General features: G+C 44.4%; 1 protein-coding gene across 2 annotated transcripts; it reads left to right on the forward strand.

The window, feature by feature from the left end:
* Positions 1-319: 319 nt before the first annotated feature.
* Positions 320-12,565, forward strand: LOC135917986 (BET1-like protein). Of its 2 annotated transcripts, XM_070525561.1 has the most exons (5): positions 377-400; positions 2,707-2,930; positions 5,409-5,742; positions 8,633-8,689; positions 12,190-12,565. In XM_070525561.1, exons 3-5 carry the CDS (start codon positions 5,620-5,622, stop codon positions 12,358-12,360), a joined length of 351 nt encoding a protein of 116 aa, XP_070381662.1. In that variant the 5' UTR covers positions 377-400; positions 2,707-2,930; positions 5,409-5,619; the 3' UTR covers positions 12,361-12,565. The 2 variants fall into 2 exon arrangements, with proteins under 2 accessions (XP_065307715.1, XP_070381662.1); XM_065451643.1 differs by lacking the exon at positions 2,707-2,930 and having other exon boundaries at positions 320-400.
* Positions 12,566-24,778: the final 12,213 nt, after the last annotated feature.

Genomic DNA, 24,778 nt, shown 5'->3' on the forward strand with positions numbered 1-24,778 from the left:
GCACAACATCGAAGAGGGCCACATCAACATCTCTGGAAGCCTCACGGATCGCACTCGGTGGGAAACTTTGCAAGCAGGCGGAAAAGCACTCTGTTTGCGAGCAGAGTGCTCATGCATGCGTACGCTTTGCGCTGATTTGCGAGCAGTCGGTCACATGACTTCACGCCGCCGTATTATTGGATCTCTTCGCCCTTCTCCGTAAGCTCGAAATGCCTGAAGGTTGCTGAGTTGATGCGCTCCGCCATATATACGTGTTCTTTGCTTCAGTTCGCGCGCTTTGTCTGAACGTGGTCGTTGTTGCGTCGTTGTGTGCTCATGAGTTCCAAGTGAACGTTTTGGTCATGCGCTTTGGAGCTCCATTTCTGCGGCGCCTGTATGTACGTCTTACGCCTGTCAAGAGGTAAGTGACGGTTCATGAAGTCAGCGTTTTTCTATTAGCAGCCCTGCAATTTTTTGGACTGTAGTGTCGTGTCTGCGCGTAACCCAATGACGGGCATTGTACATACCCATGGTTTGCGGAGACGGTAACATCAAACGGCGATTGACCATCCGTTGTGCTACGTTTGGTCGCATCGTACTGGTTTTCTGCAAATATCCGAGCTTACTCTGACCTATATTTCTGCGCAGCGCTGAGATGCGCCGAAAATAAATTTCTGAATTCGAAATTTCAGAATCGGCAACTCCTTCCATGTAGCCCATAGGATGGGTCCTGCGAGAGTTATCGTTGACTTTTCAGAACAGTAGCGAACAGTAAGAAAATGAATATTAATAACAACTTTCCGACGCATGCACACTGTTCGGAATAGCCTTGCTTGAGCTTCGTTTGCGTTTTCTCTGCTTAACCGCGATTGCGAGAGCAATCAATCGTATAACTGCGGAACGTTGAAATAGCTGGAATTTTGTACGCATTTGTATGACAGTCGGTTCATTTCCTGCACTTTATGGCCGGCAACGCTGCAGAATTTTAATATGTCTGTTTCTAGGGCTGCTATATTGCTCTAACAGTGCCATACACTTTTCTTGGAATAACGGAACTTTAGGGCTGCTGACTTATACGTGATCGGGTGCTGGTATGGTGGAGACATCAAGAGAAGTTTACTCCTCGGTTGTATGTGACGAACGAGACGTTTGCGCCGACTTAATTGCTCGTTCGCACGTGGTCGTATCTTTTAGTACGTAACAGTGAAACCTTTTCTCAGTTGACAAATTCTTTCGCGTGCTCGTAGTGATAACCGTGTCGCTTAAACTGCGGTTCGTGTGCGGTTGGGCGTTTTAATTGCGTAACAGCGATTGTCAAAATAATCGTAAAACTGCGTGCGTTCGGAATAATAGAACGTTTGTTAGCGTTTTTATCACGACCTGAGAAGTGGCTGCCGTGATGGCCGGTCGTGCTGCTGAATTTAACCACGCGTGTATTTAAGGCTGGTATTGTTTCTTGCTAACAGTGTCGTGCACGTTGTCGTAATAACGAAACATCTGGGCGACTTGTTAGATTTCTGCTTATTTACACGTGAACAGGATGCATGCTAGCATGGTGTTCAACTTCACGACTAAGCTCTGTAACGACGAAACGTGCGCGCTGATTAGCTCGTTGGCACGTGGTCGCATTTTTTTTTTTATTATTATGGGAGTTTGTGAGAGTTGGACGCTATCACGCGCTCGTAGTGAGTAACCGTGTCGCTTAAGCTTCGCATGCCATTGGTGTTTTGTTTGCTTAACGATCGCGATAGCAATCGTAAAAACTGCGTAAGGATGGATTTCCTTTACTTATTTATTTCAATACCCTGAATGTCACGTGGGGCGTTATAAGAGGGGTGGGTTCTATACAATAAGTGGAAATCGTGGTTTTGAAAGTTGATAAAACAGCTTGTCGCTGGCCTTGGAATTAAGGAATAAGCGTGCAAGTCTGTACGTGAACTTGGGATGTGGCATACAGGCGTAGGCGTCTGTATCACGATCGGAGCCCTTGCTGCACGTGAGTCGGCTGGCCGCACTGCTGAACGTTTACCGCGCTTGCCTTTACGGCTGGTATACTAATCTGTAAAGACAGGGGTGGCAAAGTTCAGCAGTGCGGCCGGCCAATTAACCACTACGTATAACACACACACACACATGTGCCAAACAGTGCTACGCACATTTTTCAATATGACGAAACTTAGGGCGACTTGTTGGCAATAAGATCAAGCTTAGTTCACAGCTTCCTGTAACGATTGACACATTTACGCTACTTATACTATAGCTCGTTCGCACGTGGTCGTATTGTTTCGTATTAGTAATGGCGAACGTTTGTCGATCTCCGTTGACTGCTGAATTTGTGTCACGTGCCCGCCCTCAATGAATAACCTTGTCGCTTGAGCTTCATCTGCCGCTTTGAGTTCTCTGCGTAACCGCGACTGCGAGAGCGATCGTAAAACTGCGTACGGTTGAAATAACTAAACATTTGTAGGCATTCGTATCGCGATCGCAGCACTTGCACGTGATGGTTGGCCGGCCGTGCTGCTGAACTTTCCCACGAAAATTGTAATTTTCCAATTACAATTTCTTTTCTGATAACTGTTAGCTCAACGAGTTTGTATTAAGCCACAAGGAAGCTAAGTTGCTGTCAGAACCTGCAGATTGCTGTTAAAAGTGCTGGTTGTTACATGCACTTGGTGGATGGCAATTTTCATACATATTTCTAACACATATTTATTGCATACTTTACAGCCATACTGTGTTCCTGCCATCAGCCTGGTGTCACTTTGGGTCGACATTCTAAGTTGATGACCAGCACAGAAACAAGCCCATGGAAATCTGCTAACTTTCTTAGTACCTTTGATCGTAACAGTGGATTTTCATGCCTGCGACCACTGGAACTGATCGTTTAGGATGACTAGTAAATTGTGTAGCGTACCTGTGATCTTTTCCGTTATGCATCTGCAACCATGGAGGTAAGGCTGCACCCAGCGTGTAGTAACTTATGGAACGATGTACCTGCGAACTCTGGGTTAATTTTTGTTTTGTGACTTCAAGCAAGTACATAGAAATGCCCCATTAAGTTTCTTAGTACATGTGAACTGCAATGAACTCTGTGATCGCTGAGCCAGCCTGCATTGAGCCTTAGTAAAGTGTTTAGTCGTCAAGGTACCTGTGATCTTTTCAGAAGTAGCTGTATCTGCTGCCATGGAAGAACAGCCATGCTCTACCTCTGGCAACTTCCATGGAGGCTGTCTAATACCCGTGAATTTTTTAGGATGAACTTGTGCTTGTATGTGGCTGCTGAAGCAATCCCACATAAATCCTTTGTTAGCTTTTGGCATGGGTGACTCAAATAATGCATTTTTTTGTCTATGACTGCTGAAGTGAGCATGCTGCAAGCCTTTAGTTAATTGTGTTGTCTCCAATGTACCTGTGAGGGCTTCAGCAATATTTGGCTGCGACCACAGAAAGGTCACATTCAACATCTGTTTACTTGCTTAGAGGCCTTCGAGCTTGTCAGCACTTCGATGAATTTGTGTTTGTGACCACTCAAGTGCAGCAAGTATCTTTAACTTCTAGTACATGTGAAACAGTTTGTTTTATGCCGAAGCAAGTGCCTTATGTAACTGTTTTTGTATCTGTGAAGTTTCCAGTAATGTCTAACTATTTAAGTGATCCTTTAGTAATTTTATTGATGCCCAGTGTATCTATCAAATATTTAGTTCTTTTACTGTGTGGGATCACTGAAGCAGACCCACGGAAAGCCTGGAGTAGCTTCCTTCTGGCTAAGACTCTGAACTTTCCAGCAAATATTGCATTTATGTGCCTGCGACGGTTTAAGTAAGCCAGCCTGCAGTAGCCCTCCTACTAATTTCCTTTGTATCCCCCACCCTTGCAGATGGCTTTTAAAGTTCTTTTACTGCCCAAGATGCATGTGCAAATTATTAGCTCAACTTAAATGGTCTCGTCACTACACGAAAGTGTCAATGTTTGCTCTGGTGACCTTTACCAGAACTTGCTATGGATGCATAGTGCATTCGCTTTATAAAGGCATGATCACACAGCAGCTGTTTGGATCTATATATGACCACTGAACTACTCTCAAGTAATTTCGTCTATGCCTAATGTATTTGTGACATCTTGTGCATAACTCTTGTTAGTGTGTGTAACTACTGAATATGGCCTAGGGAAAGGCTCTGGAAACCTTAAAGTGGCTATGAACTGTTCAGCAAATTTTGCATTGATGTGCCTGCGACCATGGAAGTGAGCCCACAGCAAGTCTTGTGCTCACTTCCATAGTGGCCCCACTGCGAATTCTTAAATTTTGTTGCTACCCAAAGTAGCTAACTATGGTGTGTGATAACTCCTAATGGCTGAGCTTGTATGATGACATTATAGAGTTTTATTTGTTTGCATTGATGGGCTTTACTGAATACTGCTGAGTGCCTATGGGAGTTGAACTTGTGATCTTCCTGCAACTGTTTTATATTGAAATAAATGCTGTATATTTAATGAGATTGTCAAATGATTCATCAACCTGCAGGACTTAGTTCTGTAGCTTTGTTCCTGTTAGCGCAAAAAAGTATAGCTTGCATGTCTATATGTTATGAATTAATGCATTTTTGTTAAGTTGTATGTAAAAATAATAATAATATTTGGGGTTTTACGTGCCAAAACCACTTTCTGATTATGAGGCACAAGTTATATGTAATGTATTAACGTAGCAGAGAATTATTTGCACAACGCTTAGCTGCACTGCAGCCTTCTTTTAACGTGCGTTGAGATGCACTGGGCTGTATTCCTGGCCTGTCTTCTGTTACTTCAGCTTTTGCCTGACAAAAATGCTTGGTCACCTTATTGGCCCGGTGGGATGGATCTTAAGAGCCACGCAGTTTCATCATTGCCCCACAAGTCGACACAAAACCAGGCCAAGCTTACTTTGTTAATGGTATGTGAAATGCAGCAGGCTTGCTGCACTGCTAGGGCACATTCCGAGGAAGGTCCCAATTATGGTAATTTATATTTAATAGAAGCACCCTGTGGATATCTTAAATCCACAACCGAATGTCCCACAAGCATACTTAGGACGATTGGTAACACGAAATGTCCCAGAATTGTCCTACATCCTGACAAAAATGTCCCTAGGACTTAATCGGGATTATGCAATAAAAATAATCCATATTTAAACACCTCTTAGACGTGCAAATATTTCATTATTACGTTCGTGGGACGTTTCTATGAACGCCGATTTGCATGCATAGGACGATCCCATGGACATCCAAGAATGATCCATGGGCTTCTTAGATATGTCCTAGGGATGTTGATGGTCCAATGGAATATAGACCTGATGGCCAGTTGTAGTAGAGGCCTGGTGACTTTGCCCACCGTGCGGTCGTCATGGCCAGGTATTTTAACGGCCTGGTCTCTTGCTGCCTTTCATGCTGACCAAGTGGGTGGCAGTTCTGGCAACCTGGTGTCTTGCTGCCTGCCATGCGGACCAAGTGGATGGCAGTCCTGGTGGCATGGTGTCTTGCTACCTGCCATGCGGATCAAGCGGATGGAAATTCTGGCGGCCTGGTGTATTGCTGCCTGCCCTGCGGACCTCGTGGTCAGCTGTTCTAGCAGCCTGGTGTCTTGCTGCCAGCCGTGCAGACCAAGTGGATGGCAGTTCTGACGGCCTGGTGTCTTGCCGCTGTACTGCTGACCTCGTGGCCAGCTGTTCTAGCGGCCTGGTGCCTTGCTGCCTGTCCTGTAGACCTGGTGGCCAACTGTTATAGCGGCCTGGTATGTTAGTGATCAGTAAGTCGCTCGCACAATATAGAATCATCACAGGTGACAAAATTCAGTTTTTTCTATCACCGTTTCTTTATAAAAACTACTAGTAGGGCTTGTTGGTGAGTTAGCATCTTCTAAATTAGCGTCTGTGCTGACTTCGTTTCTTTATACATTTTGGTAAATTCCTTGCATTTAAACTTAGCCTTCGCTGCTTAAACAGGCGGTGTAGGCAGCACCGTTACAGCGGCTTGCTTTCGCCTGGGCCACCGTTTTGCCATTGTCCGTGCCTCATGTTGACTGCAAGAGTGCTTATCTGTGTTTGTGAATAGCTTTAGCTTGCACCGTTGGAAGGAAATTCACGCTGTTCTTTTTAAGATATAGTGACTGAAAGCATGCTCGCTGCTTGTTTATCCCTGTGGCTCTTGGTTCAAACAATGCGGGAACGGACTGCTAGACCAAGTTTCCCTTTCCAGCAGACAAGATGTGCACAATCCTTTCAAGTGTTTTGCAATAATTACACTCTGTCAATATTTGAGTAGAGCCTACACTCGACATGATTTCCGCTGCTTCTTGATGCAAACGCTTTCTTTTTGGTGCCTGGGAAGTAGGCGTATGGGCGGTTAGACAAATGCACCATTGCTACTTTTCAGTGCAGCGTGTCACTGAATTTGATGTCGACATGTTGAAAGGATAACCTGTTGGTTCGTTTTTGTAGAACATAATTCAAAATATGCCGATAGTGTATTAGGGGATTATTGCTGGCAGCTTTGCTTGGCGATGTGTCGGCTTTTTTTTTTTTTATTTCTGTCGTGGCACAGTCAGCAGAATAAATTCCAAATCGCGATATTCCAAGAATGAAAAGTTTTGCAGAACCAAAAATTGAATATGTTTGAATATATTGGAGCTAACATTTTAATTCCGCTAATATATGCCACTAGCGGTGATGTGTAAAATTGTTTGATCTCATCATATACGAGTAAATAGACGCACTGGTTATGCACAACCTACATATTGTACAATTTTTAAATTTGTAAACTAGGTTGTTAGAAATGCAACCGGAAAAACAGGTGAATACACAGCGCAGCACATTTACGTAGCAATGTCACCAGGACGAAGGCGACGTATGATGCTTGTCGAAGGAAGAGTGCTGATGACAGGTGTGTGCACAAAGAGGCAGGACACATTTCTCAACACACATATTGGAGAAATATTCGAGGCAGTGTTAATCTTGTGATAGCGCGGTTCGATAGCTTTGTACAGACGGTCACATAGGACCATGTACCTTATGTTGTTGCTGCTATGTGTTCATGTCACTGAGAATACCTTGAAGAGTGATCTCACCATTGCGGGAAAGAATTTCTTCTGCATAGGCCAACGCACCTGGGTAACATCAGAAACAATCGTGTTTCTCTTGCCCATACTGCATGTTTAGTGAGACCAGTGCATAGTATATTATTGCTTCTGCCCGTGCCTATTTTGTCTGGACGATCCTTGAAACTTCATGTGCAGTATGAAATGTCCGTCTTAAGTCCACTTCCGAACACTGTTTTCACTCCTCATGTCATTCTTTAAGAGGTAAAGTGGACAAGAGTTATTTTGTTGCATCCTTTTAACAATATATATCAATACTTCAACTACTACTCATAATGTTAATCAATGCCACTGACATTCTGAGTGCAACAGGATAACGACACAACGACGTTGACATGACGACGTGATGGTGGCTACGTTGTTGATGACATGACTACTTAACCGGTGTGGCAGCAAAAACTAGCTACTCAACATGTACAGCGCATGCATTGCCATTGACGATGACGCTTAAATGGCAGGGGCGGTGACAGCAGCAGCACGCGCTGTAAAATGTTTATGGTTGCAACTTCTAAATGGAGCACTTTTTTGTCTCTTCAGCCCATTTTCGTGGTTGATTTGTGGTGAATGGGCGGTTGTTGCACTTGACAAGGAAAACGTTCATTCATTTGTCAGTTCGTTAATTAGTTGTACTTCATTTGCTTGTTAACTAGTTCGTTAGTTCCATTTGTTAGTCCATACTTTCGTTCGTTTGCTCTTTTAGTCGCCTGTATATTGGCTCGTTGAATCATTTGTTCACTCAATGGTTAGTGTTTCTCGTTTTGTTTGTTAGTTTGTTCGCTTGTTTATTCGTTTGCTTGGGCTATTGGCTTCTATTGGCAATCATCTTCGATGGTTTCTGTGCAATATTTTTTCTGCCGAAGAACCTAACTAGTCATGCCACTGATGCCATGGCATAGTCGTCATATCACTGTCATCTTATAAACGCATGGCCGCCGTTGTGCTCAGCATGTCAATGTCATTGTCCTCTACATGTGATTGTCACCATGTCCTCGTCATTTTCGCATCTCGTCGCTTTCATCGTCGTCCCAGCCAAGCATCGTAGCTAGGGCCTTCAATTTCATTTGAATACCCATATAGTAAATTGAAGAGCAAGCTGTTTAAACACACACACACACACACACAAAATAAAAAGAATCAATGCACTTGGGGGTAGATATCTTGGAACTTGTGCTGCTCTGAAAATTCTTAGTAGACATATCTTGAGCACTGACTGATTTGAACTGTGCACTTGCGGCATGTGCATTAATGTTACCAGATGTTATTTGCCAAAAATTTATTTATAATATTACTTGCAAGTATCACCTCCGATGTGTAGGAACAATATGAGTATTGACCAGCAAAATTAGCTTCCCTTGAATTCTGAGATTTTTAATAATAGGAAACTATTGTTGCTGAAGTGTGCCATAAAGTTGTTTCTGTCCTGTGGTGAATAATGACAAGGGTGTTACTTTTATGATAAATTTGTGTTCATGTTCTGTGTTTTTCTCAGCATAGTTGCATTAACGTACTCCACATTGTTTATCCCTAGCTGGCCTATGACATCGAACTGGAGACCAAAGAACACAACCGCCTACTTGGAGGACTCGTGAGTCATATTTCAAAAGTTTCTGAGATGCTATGACTTATTAAAAGGGGGCAGTCAAGTTTTTTTGAAGAGTGCGTTATCCTTGGGATATAATAATTTGTAAATCTTTGAAATTTTACCCAGGAAGCTTTTATATCCCACCACATGCCTTTGCCTGCCATAGCTAAGCAGCAGCTTTGCCCAGACTCCATGTATAACCTTTTCAAGTCCTGTTGATACAACTATATACATGAAGAAAATCCCTCGCTATAATAAAATAATAATAGAGGTAATGTTTTAAAATCTAAGGTACATCCCGAGACACTTATCATTGTACTTGAACTCTAAAACTTATTTATGTGTACTAGGTGCATTACTGAAAACATTTAGAGGATTACAGAGAGTTATGTCTGTTTTCTGCAACACTAGTATGTTTTCATGTAGGAAGGCTCTTCTTTTTTGGCTTTTGACAGTAATGGTTTCTACCAGGCGACTTGCTGAAGAATATTGCTGCTTTTTAAATACAGCTCACGTGAAATCATCTACATGATTCCTGCACCAGAAGTATTTTTGGAAGTTCATGTGTGGAGTTGATACTTGTGGACACGCCAAAACTCACGGAAACTTCAGGATTGCAAGCCTGTTCTGCTGCAGCTTGTCTTTAAATGATACTCAAGATGAAATAAATGTGTTCGACCTAAACATTCAATAAAGAGAATTAATTGGCACTGGAGGGGATAATCTGTAGCAAGCACTATATAAATAGCCTTTTTATGAATGCTGATACGCAACGCCTGTTATGCTTACATGGGGCTCTGTGGGGACACTACAATACTTTTTGAACATGGTAAGAAAACCTTTACGATCTGTAGGAGATGCCATCATGAACATGTGAGCCAAATATTTTTCCGCTGCATGCAGCAGAGCCCAAGATACTGTATAAAGGACTGCTTACTATCTCCTGTTGCTTTTGAAGATACCTCATGTCCTTGATGTCCTTATGCCCTTCCTATGACATCACAGACCTACACAACAGTTGACAGACGCCAGCCATTGAGGGAATGTTCATATTCCTGAGCTACACCCGAGTGAGAACGCATGCTTGCATGCACATTCGTACAGTGTTCTAGCAAACAAGAAGGTGATGTTCAATAATATGTCACACCCATCTTCTTAAACGCTCCTTCTTTGCCTTTGAAGGGTTACCATAAGTGCACCATGTAAGGAACAAAAAGACAGGAGCAATAGGTATGGCATTGCTGTTGCCAATGCCACAGGAAATGTGTTGAGGAGGAAGGGGGAAAGTAAACATTGCACTCTACATATCTCCATTATTATTAGCTGCTTTTAATGAATTTCTGGGGGAATATATTAATTGAAAGGCATTTCGCTCACACACGTGTGTTCTCAGTTTTGAAGAAACTGTATTGCAGGGCTTGAGTGATGGTGGGTTTTAGCGAGGTATGGTTGGCAGTAAATGATAGACCAGTATCGTTGAAAAGTAAAGTAGTGAAGTATATAGTATGTGGACTCAGCCAGTGCTAACAGGTACATTAAAAACTTGTAGGACAACAGAGAAACTTGAAGGGGAACTGAAGGACCTTGCAAAGAGCGATGGAAGGAAAGGTGGTAGGTGTGACGGTTAGGAGAAAGGAAGGCCACAGTATTTATTCAGTGGTGGACACAGGTAGATAAAATTCTAGTTGGGAATAACAGGGGTGTGGTGTGATAGCAAAGTAGCTACAGCATTGCTCTGCTGAGCTTGAGGTCGCAAGTTCAATACTGGCTGTGGCGGCCACATTCCATTGGGCTCGAATGCACGCAAAGTGCCTTGAGCGGCCAGTTGCGCGGCAACTTGAGATGTATTTGCAGGCTTCTTTCACACTCTGAAAAACACTTTTAGGTGGCACATATTGAGCAACAGAAAGCTGAATCGGGAGCTTTTCACATTGCTCTACAATTTTCTCATTGACACTTTTCATCTAACTATAATAATTGAGTTTGACGTAGTAGTTCTGCGGAAACCCGCAAGGTGGAGAGAAGTAATGAATGAAGGGAAAATGAGACATCCACCCGTTCGTAGCAATTGCTACAAAGGAAACCCATACGGGTTCCTGGTGCCCTGTCCTTTGTAGCAATTGCTACGAACGGGTGGATGTCTCATTTTCCCTTCATTTATAGTAATTGAGTTAATTATTTAATGAAGACTAATTATGTAATAAGGCAGAACAAGAAAAAATAATAATCTGAGTATCTCCAAACGGCAGCAAATGACATTACCTTGGTTCTGTCCAGCTACATGGAATTTGCACATTTAAAAATTTTTTTGTTCACCCTATGGTGAAGGTGAGCCGTAAGCTGAGGAGGTGGCCTGACAATAGCACGGTAGCGATGACAATCTGGGAGGCCATAGTCATCCAGGCATTACTGCCTGTATTGAGTCACATGCTCACTCATAGAGGCTGCCGCACTCTTACAAATATCGATGACAAAGCAGTCTGAAGGAATAACACCAGTCAATTATTCTGCCAAGAAATTCAATAAAGTTGTCCAAATAGCATTCTCTTTCATGTTTAAATGTAGGGTAATAAACATGTCATTAGCTGTGACTACCAACTAAAAATGTGTGTAGTGTTTCCTTTCTTTTTGTTTTCTAACTCTAAGCAATTGTGAATGCTTTTGATTATCTTTTTTTGTCTGTTCATATTGTTCTCTCGCCTAGCATTCTTTTTCTTTGCATCTGTGTATGTGTGTGTTTAGCTATGATATTAGGATAGCGGGCTCTACAGTAGCCACACTTTCTGTACTGTCACAGTTAATAAACGACAACAACTAAAAATGAGGTGTGTTAATTCATTGAAGTTGGTGCCCCGTCCTTTCATTGGTAGTGCCAGTTATCTCCTGTGTATGCATGATTTCCTCATTTAGGAAAGCTTTGTTTTTTGCTAGAGGCAGTGTCCTAAACTTGGCGGTGAATTTGTATATTGTATAGCTTGACTTGATACATGCTGATAACATCACTTTAAATGGCACTACGACATAGCACACATTACGTGAAGTTTTTTTAGCGAGTTACACTTCTGCAATAGCAAAATGGCCACTCTTACTGTGATAGCAGGCTTGGTAAGCCATAAATTATGAAATACAGGTGGTGACAGCACATTGCAGTTTCCGCTCCAACTCATCCACGATTTCATGTACTTCGACAGTGTCCCCTCGGCCTTGGTCAGCTATCCTTGGTAAAGAAAGACCACATTGCATTTAAAAAAATCCAATTGCTTCATATAGCAAGATTTAATAACTTTTGCTGTATCAAAATGGCCCAATTATGAAAAGATACTTGGACATCCGTGATGCCATGTTGATTTAACAATGTTGAGGTTTCAGTGTGAAAAAAAAAATTAAAGTATGGCCTTTATTTGCTCTAGCAATGATCAACATTCTTCTGTCAAAGTAATTAAAGTAAAGTTTGGAAGCAATATTTTAGCAGTATAAGCTTTTTTTTCTCCTTTTTTCTCTAGGGTTGGGACTTTGATGGATCTCAAGGCATTCTCTCGGGCAGCATGGGCCGCGTGAACAAGATGCTCAAATCCAACAGATCCAGCTGCCGGCTCATGTGCTACGTGATTCTCGGAGTGGTGGCGTTGGTGCTGCTTGGCTACACACTTTCCGTCAGGGCGACTTGTCAGTGATGTTACCCAAGCAACGCGAAGGATGTGCACATGCATAAATTTCACATGAAAAGAAGAAAATGCTCTGTCATGGCACCTAGTGGGTCATCTGTACAGTGCTGATGTGCTGTGGCAGCCACTTTTTGTTGCACTTCGTTTTGGAGTGTATTGAGGGTTGCCAGGTGTGCTGATTTTCGTCTCGGCACTTTTGATTACTTTTTAGTTGCGTTAGCTACAACATGCTTTACTCCTTTTTAAAAAGATCAGGTACAGTTGAATCAGTAAGAAGTCACAGTCAACATGAAAATGGCTTTATTATAGCTTATATTCGTTATAAGCATATATTTGTTATAAGCTGATTGATATCAGAGAGCAGCTTTTTATAGTTACTGCAATATATTGAATAATTTCGTATATCCATGTTATATCGAGGTTTGATGGTATCACAGCGGTACCATAATATTTTGGTAGTAACGAAACTGCTCATGAGCACTCGTATATTGTGTATACAGTATGCATTCAGCTACTTGTCTCATATTAGAGCACAACTCTTAGGTGCCTGCTCTTGGGTTGAACGTCAGCGTCTCTCGACGTAACCAAGTGAATGGGCTCGAGCCACTGTTCGCACGTTTGTCGTCTTCTACTACAGCTGGCTTCAATGCTGCTCATCCTGCCAGCGTTCCCATACTGCCTCTCCCGCTGTGAAGGCGCTGATGGCACTGGCTCACTGCCAGTTGGAGCGGCGATTTTGGTCTGACATTGTTTGCCTCAATATACTGCGAAATGAAAACACGTATCGAGCTGCGCTCCAATTTTGAATTAGGGAGTATCATACGTGTTGGACACTCTTTTGTTTTTCATGATGTTGAAGTGAATTCTGAGGTCATCATTTGAACATGTCTTTTATATCCACGTGAAGGAGCATGGAGTGTGGGTTCCTTATACTATCGTTAAGTCATTATTTGGCTACTTTTCTCTGATGTGCAGCCCAGATTGCCTACTTTTGGCTACTTTTGAGAATTTTATGGCTACGTTTTGAATTTTGGACTTGGAAACCCTGACACTAGCTATCTTTTTTTGTCTCTCACTCTGCTGACACTTTCTTTTTGTTTGTTTTACTCTGCCCGCTTTCAAAATACTACTGTGTAGTTGATGCTTGATGACCTTATAGCAACGTGGATCAGCTCTATGAAGCGCATAAGGTTATGTGCTCTCATATGAAGCTTTACACATTGAAACAAACTTCTTTCTCTCAGTACCGGGCAGTTTCTGCATAAATTACTGGCATTCGCAGATTCTTGGCTGCACCCATTTCTTGCACTGTCCCATTTCGAAATTGCATCAGCCTGTTTATTGTCATCATACAAAATGTATCTTAGTTTAGTTCGTCCATTATCATTGTGTCACTTGGCTTTATTTAAAAGCTTATTTGTTTTGGTTTGCCCATTTTCAAAAGGGTAGTAGATGTGGATTCAAGGCTTGTTGCTCGGTTCTGTTTAGAGATAGGAAGAACAATGCCTATGGTATATGTTAGAGAATGAACATAGAAAGCGGACATTATTTTTAAGATTAACAAGCAGTGGAGTTGAGCTGTTCATGTAATGTGTGAAACAGGTAATTAGGGGTCTGTTATAGGGGAAAGAAGTGGTGCCTATGGAAGAATGTGGTTCAGGACAGCAAAGATTAGGGAGAATGATCGGATGAGTCCTATAATGGTGCTTCCTGTCTTGGGACGAGGATAACTGGACACTGCTGTAGATGCTGTCATCCTGTTGTAGACTTAAATTATTCGGATGGTGCAGTGTAGTTCTTTGTGTTATACTGTTTTAGTTAAGAAGCAAACTACTGCTGCCTCATAAGGAGCTCAGGTGTAGTATGGTGATAGCATGATGGTTTAGAATAACTTTCTGTGGGCCTAGTTGGTATGACCTTCCTTATGTGCCATGTCTCTTCTTTGTGCTTTAAAAATATTTGTCGAGGGTAATGCTTCCCAAGTAAGTGTTGACCTTGTAGTTATAAAGCGCTACATCATAGGCGACAATGGACTTTCAGCAGCAACATACTAAGTTATGTAATATGCATGCTACAATATTCGGAGGTCGTGTAAGTGGACAGAAAGAGTGACTACAATATTCATTGGAGCAGTAAGCCGATACTAAAACCTGTGGAAGCCATGTAAAAGTATCTGCAAAAGCCTTGAAAGGTCTTAGATTTTGCTAAAGCAAATGGGGCAGCCACATAGCTTCAGCTTTGTTGGTTTAATGTTACGTGCAGAGGTGAAAAAAATTGTAGTAGCACACATAGCTATAATTGTTTTCTCTTTACCTGTTTATGATAGTAAAATACATATCTGTCACTCTTGTTAGCAAGAAAGAGGGTTATTAATAAAGTGATGGTGGAAAGTTACAACCTAGACTTGCCCATGCAATTACTTATCACTGTAGTAACGGTGCAAGTTTTTTTTGCAAATAAGTGAATCATTTTTGCAGAGAATGATGAACATAATATGCAAAGTTTTATACGCATGCTTTTGATGCAGCTTGTAAAGAGTACTGCTAATCATGACTCATGACACGCGCAAGAAGGCTGTCTGATATCAACTATCTTCATTATTGAGCTCAAGAATTATGAAAACATTCAAAACATTACAGGGCCAAGATTGGTCTTGCCAGGTTCTAGCGATAACTACGTAAGTGCAAGTTGCTTAAGTGAAGCTGTTTCCATGGGTTCATAACATGAGCTTCGAGTCAATATGGTAAATTTTACTGGCTGAGGTTCACAGCAGTGGTAGAGTTCAGAGTTTGCATGATGACCACAGATAAAAATTATTTTCTCTTATTCATTATCTTATTGATTACTGTAGTGCAAGTAATGCAACTGCAAAATGTAAGCCTGCCATTGCTCAAGCCATAATAATAAAAAAAAATCGGAGACTTGCACCACTTACAAGACCACCGTCCCCATACTTTCTGCAAGTTGCATTGGTATTCTACTACTCGTAGTTTTCTCACAAGCCTTTGGGCAATACGTAGCAAAGCCTCATCGAACACCACTCCATGGAAAAGCAGGTGTACAAGACACGCACTCAAGAAAACCAAGGGGGCAACATACACATCATTGTCAATGGAAGTGTCACACAGGAGTGTAAAAAGAATGAAGACTAAAGCTTTCTGCACATGCTCATGGGACAGCAAATGTACTCCAAAATTTGAACCTAGTGAGATTCCATTCAGACATAAAAATTAAGAAGTGTGTCTTATGGTGGAAGCATGACGTATCAGTGATAACAGTAGCATGTGCATAAGTCGGCCCTTGGTTATCTTGCACAACAAGGAATTGCTGTCACATTATCTTTTGCGAGTGCCTACTGATTAGTGGGTAGGCACTGCCTTCCGGTGAGCACAGATAGTTCTTGTGTCTTTCTTCTTTTTCCACCCATGTGACCTTTAAGTTGATCGTCAGTGTTTGTGTTGTTCTTGTTGTGTCCCCATTTTGTATGCCTGGCATTCTATACCATGAATCCCTACCAACTTTCTCGGCTTTTTGTTGTCCCGAACACCTATTTTTCATCGCTAATTTCAGGGACCATTATCTCGAAAGTGGCAGTGTTGTCAAATCACTACTGAGTTGACTTGTCTTGACCACTGACAGGCTTCAATTTCCGAAATGCAACATGTGCCAAGTCATTAAACCCTTCATTGCCTTGGGTAGGCTGTGCTCCTGGTAAAAATGTACCTGGTAAAAACGGCCTAGGACGAGCTGTGCTCATCAATGGTACTTTTCATTTTTGGCACTGCTATGGATGATCTGGTTTCGTCTAAGTGCTTTGTCATGCTCCTTATAGATGCCTGCACACAATCCATGGGGCAGAGCATGTAGGAATGAGTTCATTTTTACGGAGGATCGAAGTAAAACAATTTGGGAAACGGGGTCTTTAACTTAGTGTCACTGGCAGCTCGAACTTCGTTGGCTACTTCGCAAAAAAGAAGAGCTGACTTCAGAGATTAATGTGAAGGTGAAGTATGTACTGTGTTTCTAGCGAAGCAGACACCGAGATTCTCGATGGACACAGCTCGATTTCTTAGAGTGATGCTTCTGGTGAATTTGATGTCACAAAGCCATGCTGCAAACTGATGTATACAGAGTCCCTACCTACCAGTCTTGCTTTTCATTTTTGGCATCTCTAGGTAAGACGATTTATGTGGAGGACACAGCTGACCGTTAGAGTATTTCAATGTGTGCTCTGCAGGCGAACATAGAGTTTCATGCTCTCTCTTCATACCTATGGCACAATATATGGTACAGTGCTGTTAAGCTCCAGTTTCGCAATAATGGTTGAGGTTTTTAATAAATAAGCACTTAAAACATTGTCTATAGTGTGTTTCATAAAAAATTTCACAATAAAGAAATTTACCCTTTTTTGGTTGGAGTTTGAAATAATAGGTTGGTATGGAAAGGGTTAATTAGAAGTTCATTTGTGTTAATTATGTAAGTCTCATCCCCACTGCTGACCACCGTTCAGGTGTCAGCAAATGTAGCTAGACATTCAAAGCACGGCCAGCGGTAATTTTATTTCTTTCCTTTTGCTCATTTATATTAAAAGAAAATACATTTACATAGCTGTACATTTCATGGCTTGCACCACTTGTGTGAATTTCGGTCAGAAAAAATTTGATATCAAATCGTCTGTTTTTAATAGCCGAGACAGTTGTCGCCAAGCTCCCTGCATTGTGACAGTGCAACAAGAAGAAAGAAACTGCGAGGTGACACTGATAGCACAGTTGGACTGTTTCAGAATGCTGAGATTTTAACAACTGGCCTTGCCTTGTACCAGTGTTCGTACCTGCAGAGGTATATATATTTATTATTTTCAAGCAAAGTGTGAATGGTGTCACTTCAAGTGGCAACCACATAAACATTGTTCTATATGCATTTTCGACTTTGGTGTATCTTCTATGTAGCTAGCTAGCTGTTGTGGAGTCTTTTGGAGCAGTTTGATATTACGCATAGATGTGCAGGGAGATGGTCATCACCAGGATTAGCCAACCACTTTGGTGCACTCCATGGTTTCAGTGGCACTGCAAGGTTGTGATAGGTTCGATCTACTGGAAAGTAATTATGGCTACATAAGGCTATGGTTTGGGGGCAGCAGCTGTCACTGTGACTTGCTGTAACCACGCGCCCTATTCCCTCCAGCCTCTTTGGTACATTATCGAAACACACACTTGGTCAGGATTACAGCATAATCTCGACGATGCCGCAGTGATGCAACATTAAGTCAAATATACGGTGAAATATGTCCTGTGTAGTGTATCTGTTTGGATTAAGGGGCACTACAAAGCGAAATAGTGAGTTAAAACAGATTGCTAGGTTGCGCATTTATAGAAACCAACTGATTGCGGTGTGTTTCGTGCCAGGTGACGATCAAGTTGGTCTGGGTTAAAGTTACTTTTTAAAGAAACTACTGTTTTATGCATTGAAGCACAAAAGTAACTCGAACACCACTGCATTTCGATGGACACTTTGTAAATTATTATCTCGGAACTGGTGCTGTCCAGAGAATTCGTTCCAAGTGGATATGCCATGTGACCTCAGCGGCTATAATTCAGATTGAAATATGTGGCATAAGGTGATCAATTCATTAGCATGATTGCGTAAATTATTCAACGGAACATTTTGATTTCTCGTAGAAGTAATGACTGCCTCATCGAGTTATTTTTGATCAAGGGTTAGAATTGCACTATCTGCCATAGGCAACCTTTAAAAAAATTGGTGCAGCTAAAAAAAATAAACCTTACACAGCTGCACAAATGTAACGTATTTACAGAGATATGTTGCGCGATATTTTTTTCTGGGAAGTCACAGTTTAACAATGTAGCTCGTTCTACAGTGTACCACGCAAATGCATACGATGCGATTCCTCCTCCCCCTACCTACACCTTAATTTTTCACTCGTTCGTCTGGCTTCACTGTTATGCAATTTTTAGGAAGTGGGCTTCCCCAGATGTCAGCCAGTAACGTGGTGCAGCGTGATGTAAAGGCGGCAGCTGGGTGTGGTTTCTGGTTACGTAAACCAACTCCATCGGTCGCACCGCTTTCAGTGCGGCCAGCCTTTGCTTACAGCGACACCCGTGAGCGTGAAAGGTCATCCAATCCATCGCGCGAGTATTCGTATACCGACAAACCGCCCAACAAATTTGCATTAGGTTTACGACAGCTCAAACAGCCATATATCTTTCCTATGCGTCTCCGACGAATCGGATGGATTTGGGGCGAATTTGTTAACCCAACGTGTGACTAGCACACACGTATATAGGGAGGCGCTGCTGGTACCAACGACTTGCATACGACTGCATCCAATAAGTTTACCCGAACGTGTCGTCGCTCGATCAGGCTTCAACTGCTGGAGAAGTCCGCTGTGCAGCCACCTTTCAGTCGCATCGGATGTCGTATCGACGCCGCGTGCCCACTTCGTCGCACGTCCGATACGACGCGTCGGACGCCGAATTGTACGACGGGGGTGGACACGCCTTATGCATGAACTCATGGTTCTAATAACATGTATTTGCGCGTAACAAGGACGGTGACGGGGGCTGTGCGGAAAGGTGAAAACCCGTACGTAAGCGCGCCAGGCCAACTCGCCGTAATATAAGACAGGTCCACCGCGACGCGTTAAGCAATGCGACGCGCTGTTGTCGCATTATTGAGAAGTCGAGAGTGCAGGAGGGTCACTTCTCAAAAGAGCGTGCCCCCGCGCCCATACTGCGTCTCACCCTGGTCTCACCGATTCCGTGCAGTCCAGCGGAAGCTACGGGTCGCCGTCAGCCAACCAGAAGAAAGGCCGTCGTCTTCCGTCGTCCATATGTAGTCGCCCACCGCGCGACGCCGGCTAAATCGAAGCCTGTCGGAGGGATTATTTGCAGACCGCAATGGGCGAGCTCTCCTCCCTTCCTGCACTATCGGCTTTCGTCACTGATTTGACTGACACGAGCCCTAGCTTTCTGTGCACTCCACAGAACTGGTGAGACCACCGGTACAGGATCGAGGTACCCTAATCGCTCAGCAACAATCGGTACGCCGCGGTGACACGCCCGTGCACGTGTAAAGACGCCAAGTGTCTTGTGGGATCAAGTCAGCACGAGTGGGTTGTTTGAATGGCGGTTAGGAGAGGGCTCCTGCCTCCTCGCCAACTCCTCCACCCATCATATACTTTGTGTGTGAGTGCGCGCCACCGTCGAGATGCACATGAAGGGGAACACCGCGGATTCGTTTTCAAAGCCGGTAATTTACCGCGTGTGTGCTTGTAATGTGGAAACGTTCCGTGAGCATGGATTTCTTCAACAGGAGAACAACTTGCCAAATAGCGCTGAGGCAGATTCTGACTGCCGCTTTTACAGGCATCGCCGTTTCAACACAGGTGAAGTGCTCCCTTTCACATTGGCCGAGCACCGGCTTGTACAAGCTTCGATACAAACTTCGCTCCAAGAGTCACTCGAAATCTAGGTCGCGCGACCGACGATGACAAGAGAAACGACAACGGCACGACTATAGCATAGGTAAGTGCCAAATTTAGAAAGCAACAACGATAACGACTATAACGGCACAGTCGTCTCGGAACCGGCATCGACTTCTTGCAAGGTGACGTTACAGACAGTGCACACGATGATTGCACCTGCGACAAACGTCGCTACACCTGGGAAACGTAAGTAGCATTAGTAGCACTAGTAGTACTAGTAGTTTGTTGCAACAAGGAAGGGAAAATGGATAATTATTTGCCCTTATAGTCTGAAGTCTGGCTAAAGTCTGCTTTCCAATGACATGAATATGGCGAAGTAATATGCGTAGTAAATCGCTTTTTCGTCGACCCCCGGAGTGCGCTGCAGCCATGAAAAAGAGCAAGCAATAAAAGTAACACGGAATGAAGTAAGGGGAATTACAACTATAAGGGGTAGTATTAAGGGCATAACTACGCCTGAGAAATAACCCTTAAAATATTTACTGAGAAGGCTGGCGCGTAGACCTGCGATGGGGTGATCAGGGTATGCGTGAAAGGGGGCGGTAAGACGACGTTTAGGTGCCTGCTAATAAAGCATGTACACAAACGTCTCAAAGTTGCCTCTGAAAGTATGGCAAACAAGATATTGAGGGGTGTTCGAATATTTGAAGTTTCCGAATCGAGTCAATAATGAATATTCGAGAAAAAATACCACCGACTATCAAATCCAACGTCGTCTCGGCTCTAAAGCAACAGGAAATATGAAGTTTGGTGGATTACGTTTGATAAAAAAACATACGATACCAAAACTTATATATTGACACAATTCTTTTCGTAAATCATATTAAAACATACATTCCTGCAGGACCCACCTTACGAGACTCGGCGTTTATGCGATTAGCATTGAAACAATGTAGCGATACACCATTTCCAACGCCGAAACGTGTATGCAGCCGGGCTCCTCTCGCGCATACCACTGCACGCGCTCTGCCACCTAGCGGCGCCGCCGCGAAGTCCGCGCTTGGCGCGAGTTCGATTCCGACTAGCACCGGATATTAAGGATACTCTTTGTCTTTAAAGAGCGGTACGTATGCGTAGTGGCACATATTTTCTGCTCGATGCGTCATATGAAATAAAAGCGTTTTTACGCAATAGATCGATACATAAGACTCTGTAACGTTTTACGTTATTCGTTCAAGTGTTCTTGTGTGACGCGCGCACTGTTATGGCGGACCCACCTCGCAGGCAGGCCAAACCTAGACGACACAGCACGGAAGAAACAGCCTCCCTCGCCGCAAGCTCCGACGCTGTTGCAAAGGACAAAGTCTTCACGGACATTTCTTGGTGCTACTTGGTGTAGCCGGCGCGAAGGAAACGGATAAGGACGGAAACAACCGTCTCTGTTCGTGCCTGTATTCGTTCTTGTCCGCATTTCTGTTTGTACCGGCTCTACTGGCTATACCATGGCATGCACGCATCAACTCGACCTACGACAAGCATTACACAGTGCGAACGAGGCAAAGTGAGCCACCCCCGCCTACGTTCACGACCAGCACCACTGCCGCCCGACCTTTTTCAATAAAGTTGGAAATGAAAGCTGGAACCTACACACCCATAGGTTGGAGCAGAATCATTTTGTTTTTCACAGGTATTACATCGTTTTAGTTGTATCACGTTGTTGCGCAATTTCGCAAAGCTTTTTTCATTGCAATTTTTATTTCCTTGGCTCTGTCTTATACTCTTCAGTGGATTGTTTCATTTTTCAAATGTATTGTCCTTATGTTTTGCATTTACGTATGTTTTCCTTTTAGAGTTTATGTAACTTATGCCTCTCCAGCGATTGGACCATCGCAGGGGGCCTGCAGTACGACATAAAAAAAGAGGGAAGAAAATCGCTTGTCCACCTCACTGTCTACAAAGATTACCGAGCAAGTAACTTGCTGCGCAAAATACACGCGCAGTATACGTTTTCTTGTTCAACGAACCGACCAGTCCGAAAGAGTGCATTTCTGGAGAGAGGCACTCGTAGGCAAGACACACCACGAGCGGAGACACCCTGCGAGCCAGCGGATTGGAAATCCCTGCACTAAGCTCCGCACCGCAACGAAAATTCAGGTAAGAGTCCACTGGACACCGGGACACGTATGCGGACAGCCGCGGAAGCGGTGAGGCCGTGCTCGCGTGTGTGGGAGCGCGAGCAAGATGCTGGATCCGCTTGGACTATAAAGAAAGCTTTTCTCTATGCTTGGACCCTGGCGTCGCAGTCATGTCGCAGTCTCCTGCACTCTTAAAGAAAAAAAAAAGCTTGCGCCCTTTCGGGCGTATGTTGCCCTACAACTTGTGATAATCGTCATCTGCCTTGCTCTTACGTTTCCTTTCTTCAAAAGTCTTCGCTCGCTGCTTGCCGAAAATGCCATGTCATGACCTGCAAGAGCCTAGCGCGCAGCGTTAACGAGACGAAATGTGGGCAAGATAGATAGAGTGCGATTATCGCTGTGGGCAAAATAGGCGCAAGCTTCTCTTCTATAAGAGCATACGCGTCATCGGATCGCGACCCATCGAGCGAAACAGTTATGCAGCCCGATACACAGGCGGACAGACGCCAACTGCACGAGCTCCCGCGCGAGTTCTGCGCCCCCGTGTATACACGACCAGGTCTGTACCAGACGCGCATGTGTAGTTCGTCAGAACATACACGGAGCCCGCACCGTAGAGGACGTCCTCGTCAAGTGGAGTACGAGCATCCTAGAGAGAACCGCCTGACCTGCATCAAAGGTGAGAGATCTTTCCGCCGACACCATCCGACACGTTCGGCTTGCAACGCAATAGCTATAGCGCCAGCCCCGACGGTTCACCACCTGCTGTGGGAGTGCATCGGCCTTCATCGACTCCGCCGCCAGTTCCTCAACCCCCTATATAAAGTTCCTGAGAGATAGCATATCGTACCTAAAGAAAAAGGAATTACTACGCTGGCGCCAAGAACATCCCCTCTCCCCCGCTTTCCAATAATTAAGTCATCGGGCCATCCTTCTTGCAATAGAAGTACCCAATCTTTTATAGCAGGTGAACGGATGAACAGAAAATCACTGCAACAATACTTCAGGGCCTGCTTGGTTTTTTATTCCATAATATTAAAAAAAGAACATCGTTGTTAATTTCTAGGATTACGTATACGCTGTTCGCAGGCGAGACCAATATTGTTGTAAAGATTCATTTAGTCATCAAATGTATATGGCGCATGTTAGTTGGAGTGGCAGCTTGCCTCCTTGCTGCAGCAGCAGCGACTACGCAGTAAAATGCTGCGATTGTCAAGCCTTCGACTGTCTCAGAAAGTTCGGGATGCAGCGGGACAAAGACAGCAAACCGAGCGGTATGTTACGGTACAAAACAATACAGCACGGCATTTTTTCAAGGATTACTTCGCTAGCATTTATTTCGCCCGTCGCACTATACCGTGTGGCCGAACCGCGCGATAGAGGCAACGGTGCGCGTCGTGCGAGTCAAATGTCGACGAATGGCACAAAAACAAAACGAAACAGTCACGGTTGCAAAATTTCCAGCAAGTCGTTCGTAAATTTCTTTGCGTCGCGCCGAGTCACCTGTTCCAGCGACGACGGCGTCCGAGCATCGTCAAAGGCAACAATGAGAAGCGCAAAAAAACAAAAAGCAAATCACCAACAGAGGACAAAAATAGAATAGCGGAAGGGGAAGCTTCTGGGGAAACTTTCCGGACAGAGACTGTCCGCGCCTGCGCCCGAAGTCATGTCTTGCGGTTGAAACCGTTGTCCCTAGACAATCGCCCATAGGGACACGCAGAGGGCGCCGGTAGCCGTGCCAGCCGTGCTCTTTTCCCGCCAGTAATCCGGAGGCGCTCGTCAACGCGACTTGGGCTCTCTGCGGCTGCTGCTGCGGAAACTCGATCGGGTCGCCGACAGTGGTCCACCGCGCGAAAATGTACCGCAAGTCGTTGAAGATTGCTTGGATGGTTTGTCGGAATACGCTTGGCGACCGCTGCGGCCGAGATTGACGGAGAACTGGTGAATAAGGATGCTGGCTTGGATGCCGGAAGAATCTGAGCGCCCCTCTTCGAGCTCTTGCTCGTCCGTCGTCAGCCGGGTTGCACTCGGAGTGCCAGAGACGGCGTCGAGGACCGCCGGAAGGAACTGACACCGCGCTGCAAACTTCGAATCGGCGCCGAACGCGCGCGCCGTTGGCGCCTGGCTGGTTCACCGTGAGTCTTTCAGGAGGAGAGACTCTTCGGCGAGTCGCGGCCCAGATCGAGATCGTTTTTTTGGCGGGAAACGCGCCTCGGTGCGGCGGACATTCGGAAGGGGACATTGTGCGCGTCGCTTGCAAGTGCCGAGCTGTTCGCTGGATGAGACACTTCGGCGCACCACAGAATGACCAAAGAGACGGAATTGCTCGATTCGCTCCAGGACGAGGACGACGGCAACGGTAAGTGGAGATGCTATAAGCTTCGCGGTGATTGAGTTTCGAAAGGCGGCTGTTCCTTTCGCTGCACTGACGGGCAGCCTGCGGGTAGCTTGTGTTAGCAGTGCGTGGAAAATGTAAGTTCTCTCGACTTAAGAGCAAGCGGCGGTTCCTTGAATGCCGTCGTTGCAGTCTTTACTGTGTAGAACCCGTGCGAACGGGCGGAGCAGTGCGCGAAAATTTGAGCGACCAGACGACGCGCGGCGTTAGTGCTGCTGTCGGCGCCGATATCGTCGCCAGGCTCATCCCGGTTTGTTTCGTAGCTCTAGCGGCCCGCATTTGGGAGAGATCCCCTGACGTTCACGAGATCCAGTCGAAATTATTTCGCAAAAAGAAGAAGAATTTCGCGGCGCCGTCGACTATACGGTTCAGTACGTTCGCCAACCACCGATGCAGCCGACTTCACACGCACGGCTTTGGAGGCTGTTTGCATGTTTGCCGCTAACGTGCCCG

This window comes from Dermacentor albipictus, chromosome 9, assembly GCF_038994185.2.
Source record: "Dermacentor albipictus isolate Rhodes 1998 colony chromosome 9, USDA_Dalb.pri_finalv2, whole genome shotgun sequence".
Classification (NCBI taxonomy): Eukaryota; Metazoa; Arthropoda; class Arachnida; order Ixodida; family Ixodidae; genus Dermacentor; species Dermacentor albipictus.

Excerpts from the sequence above, each read along its gene's own strand:
- LOC135917986 (XM_065451643.1), top strand. The coding sequence starts at position 5,620 with ATGGCAGTTCTGACGGCCTGGTGTCTTGCCGCTGTACTGCTGACCTCG. Across the intron at positions 5,743-8,632 it reads CCAACTGTTATAGCGGCCTG|CTGGCCTATGACATCGAACT; the intron begins GTATGTTAGTGA and ends GTTTATCCCTAG. Across the intron at positions 8,690-12,189 it reads ACCGCCTACTTGGAGGACTC|GGTTGGGACTTTGATGGATC; the intron begins GTGAGTCATATT and ends TTTTTTCTCTAG.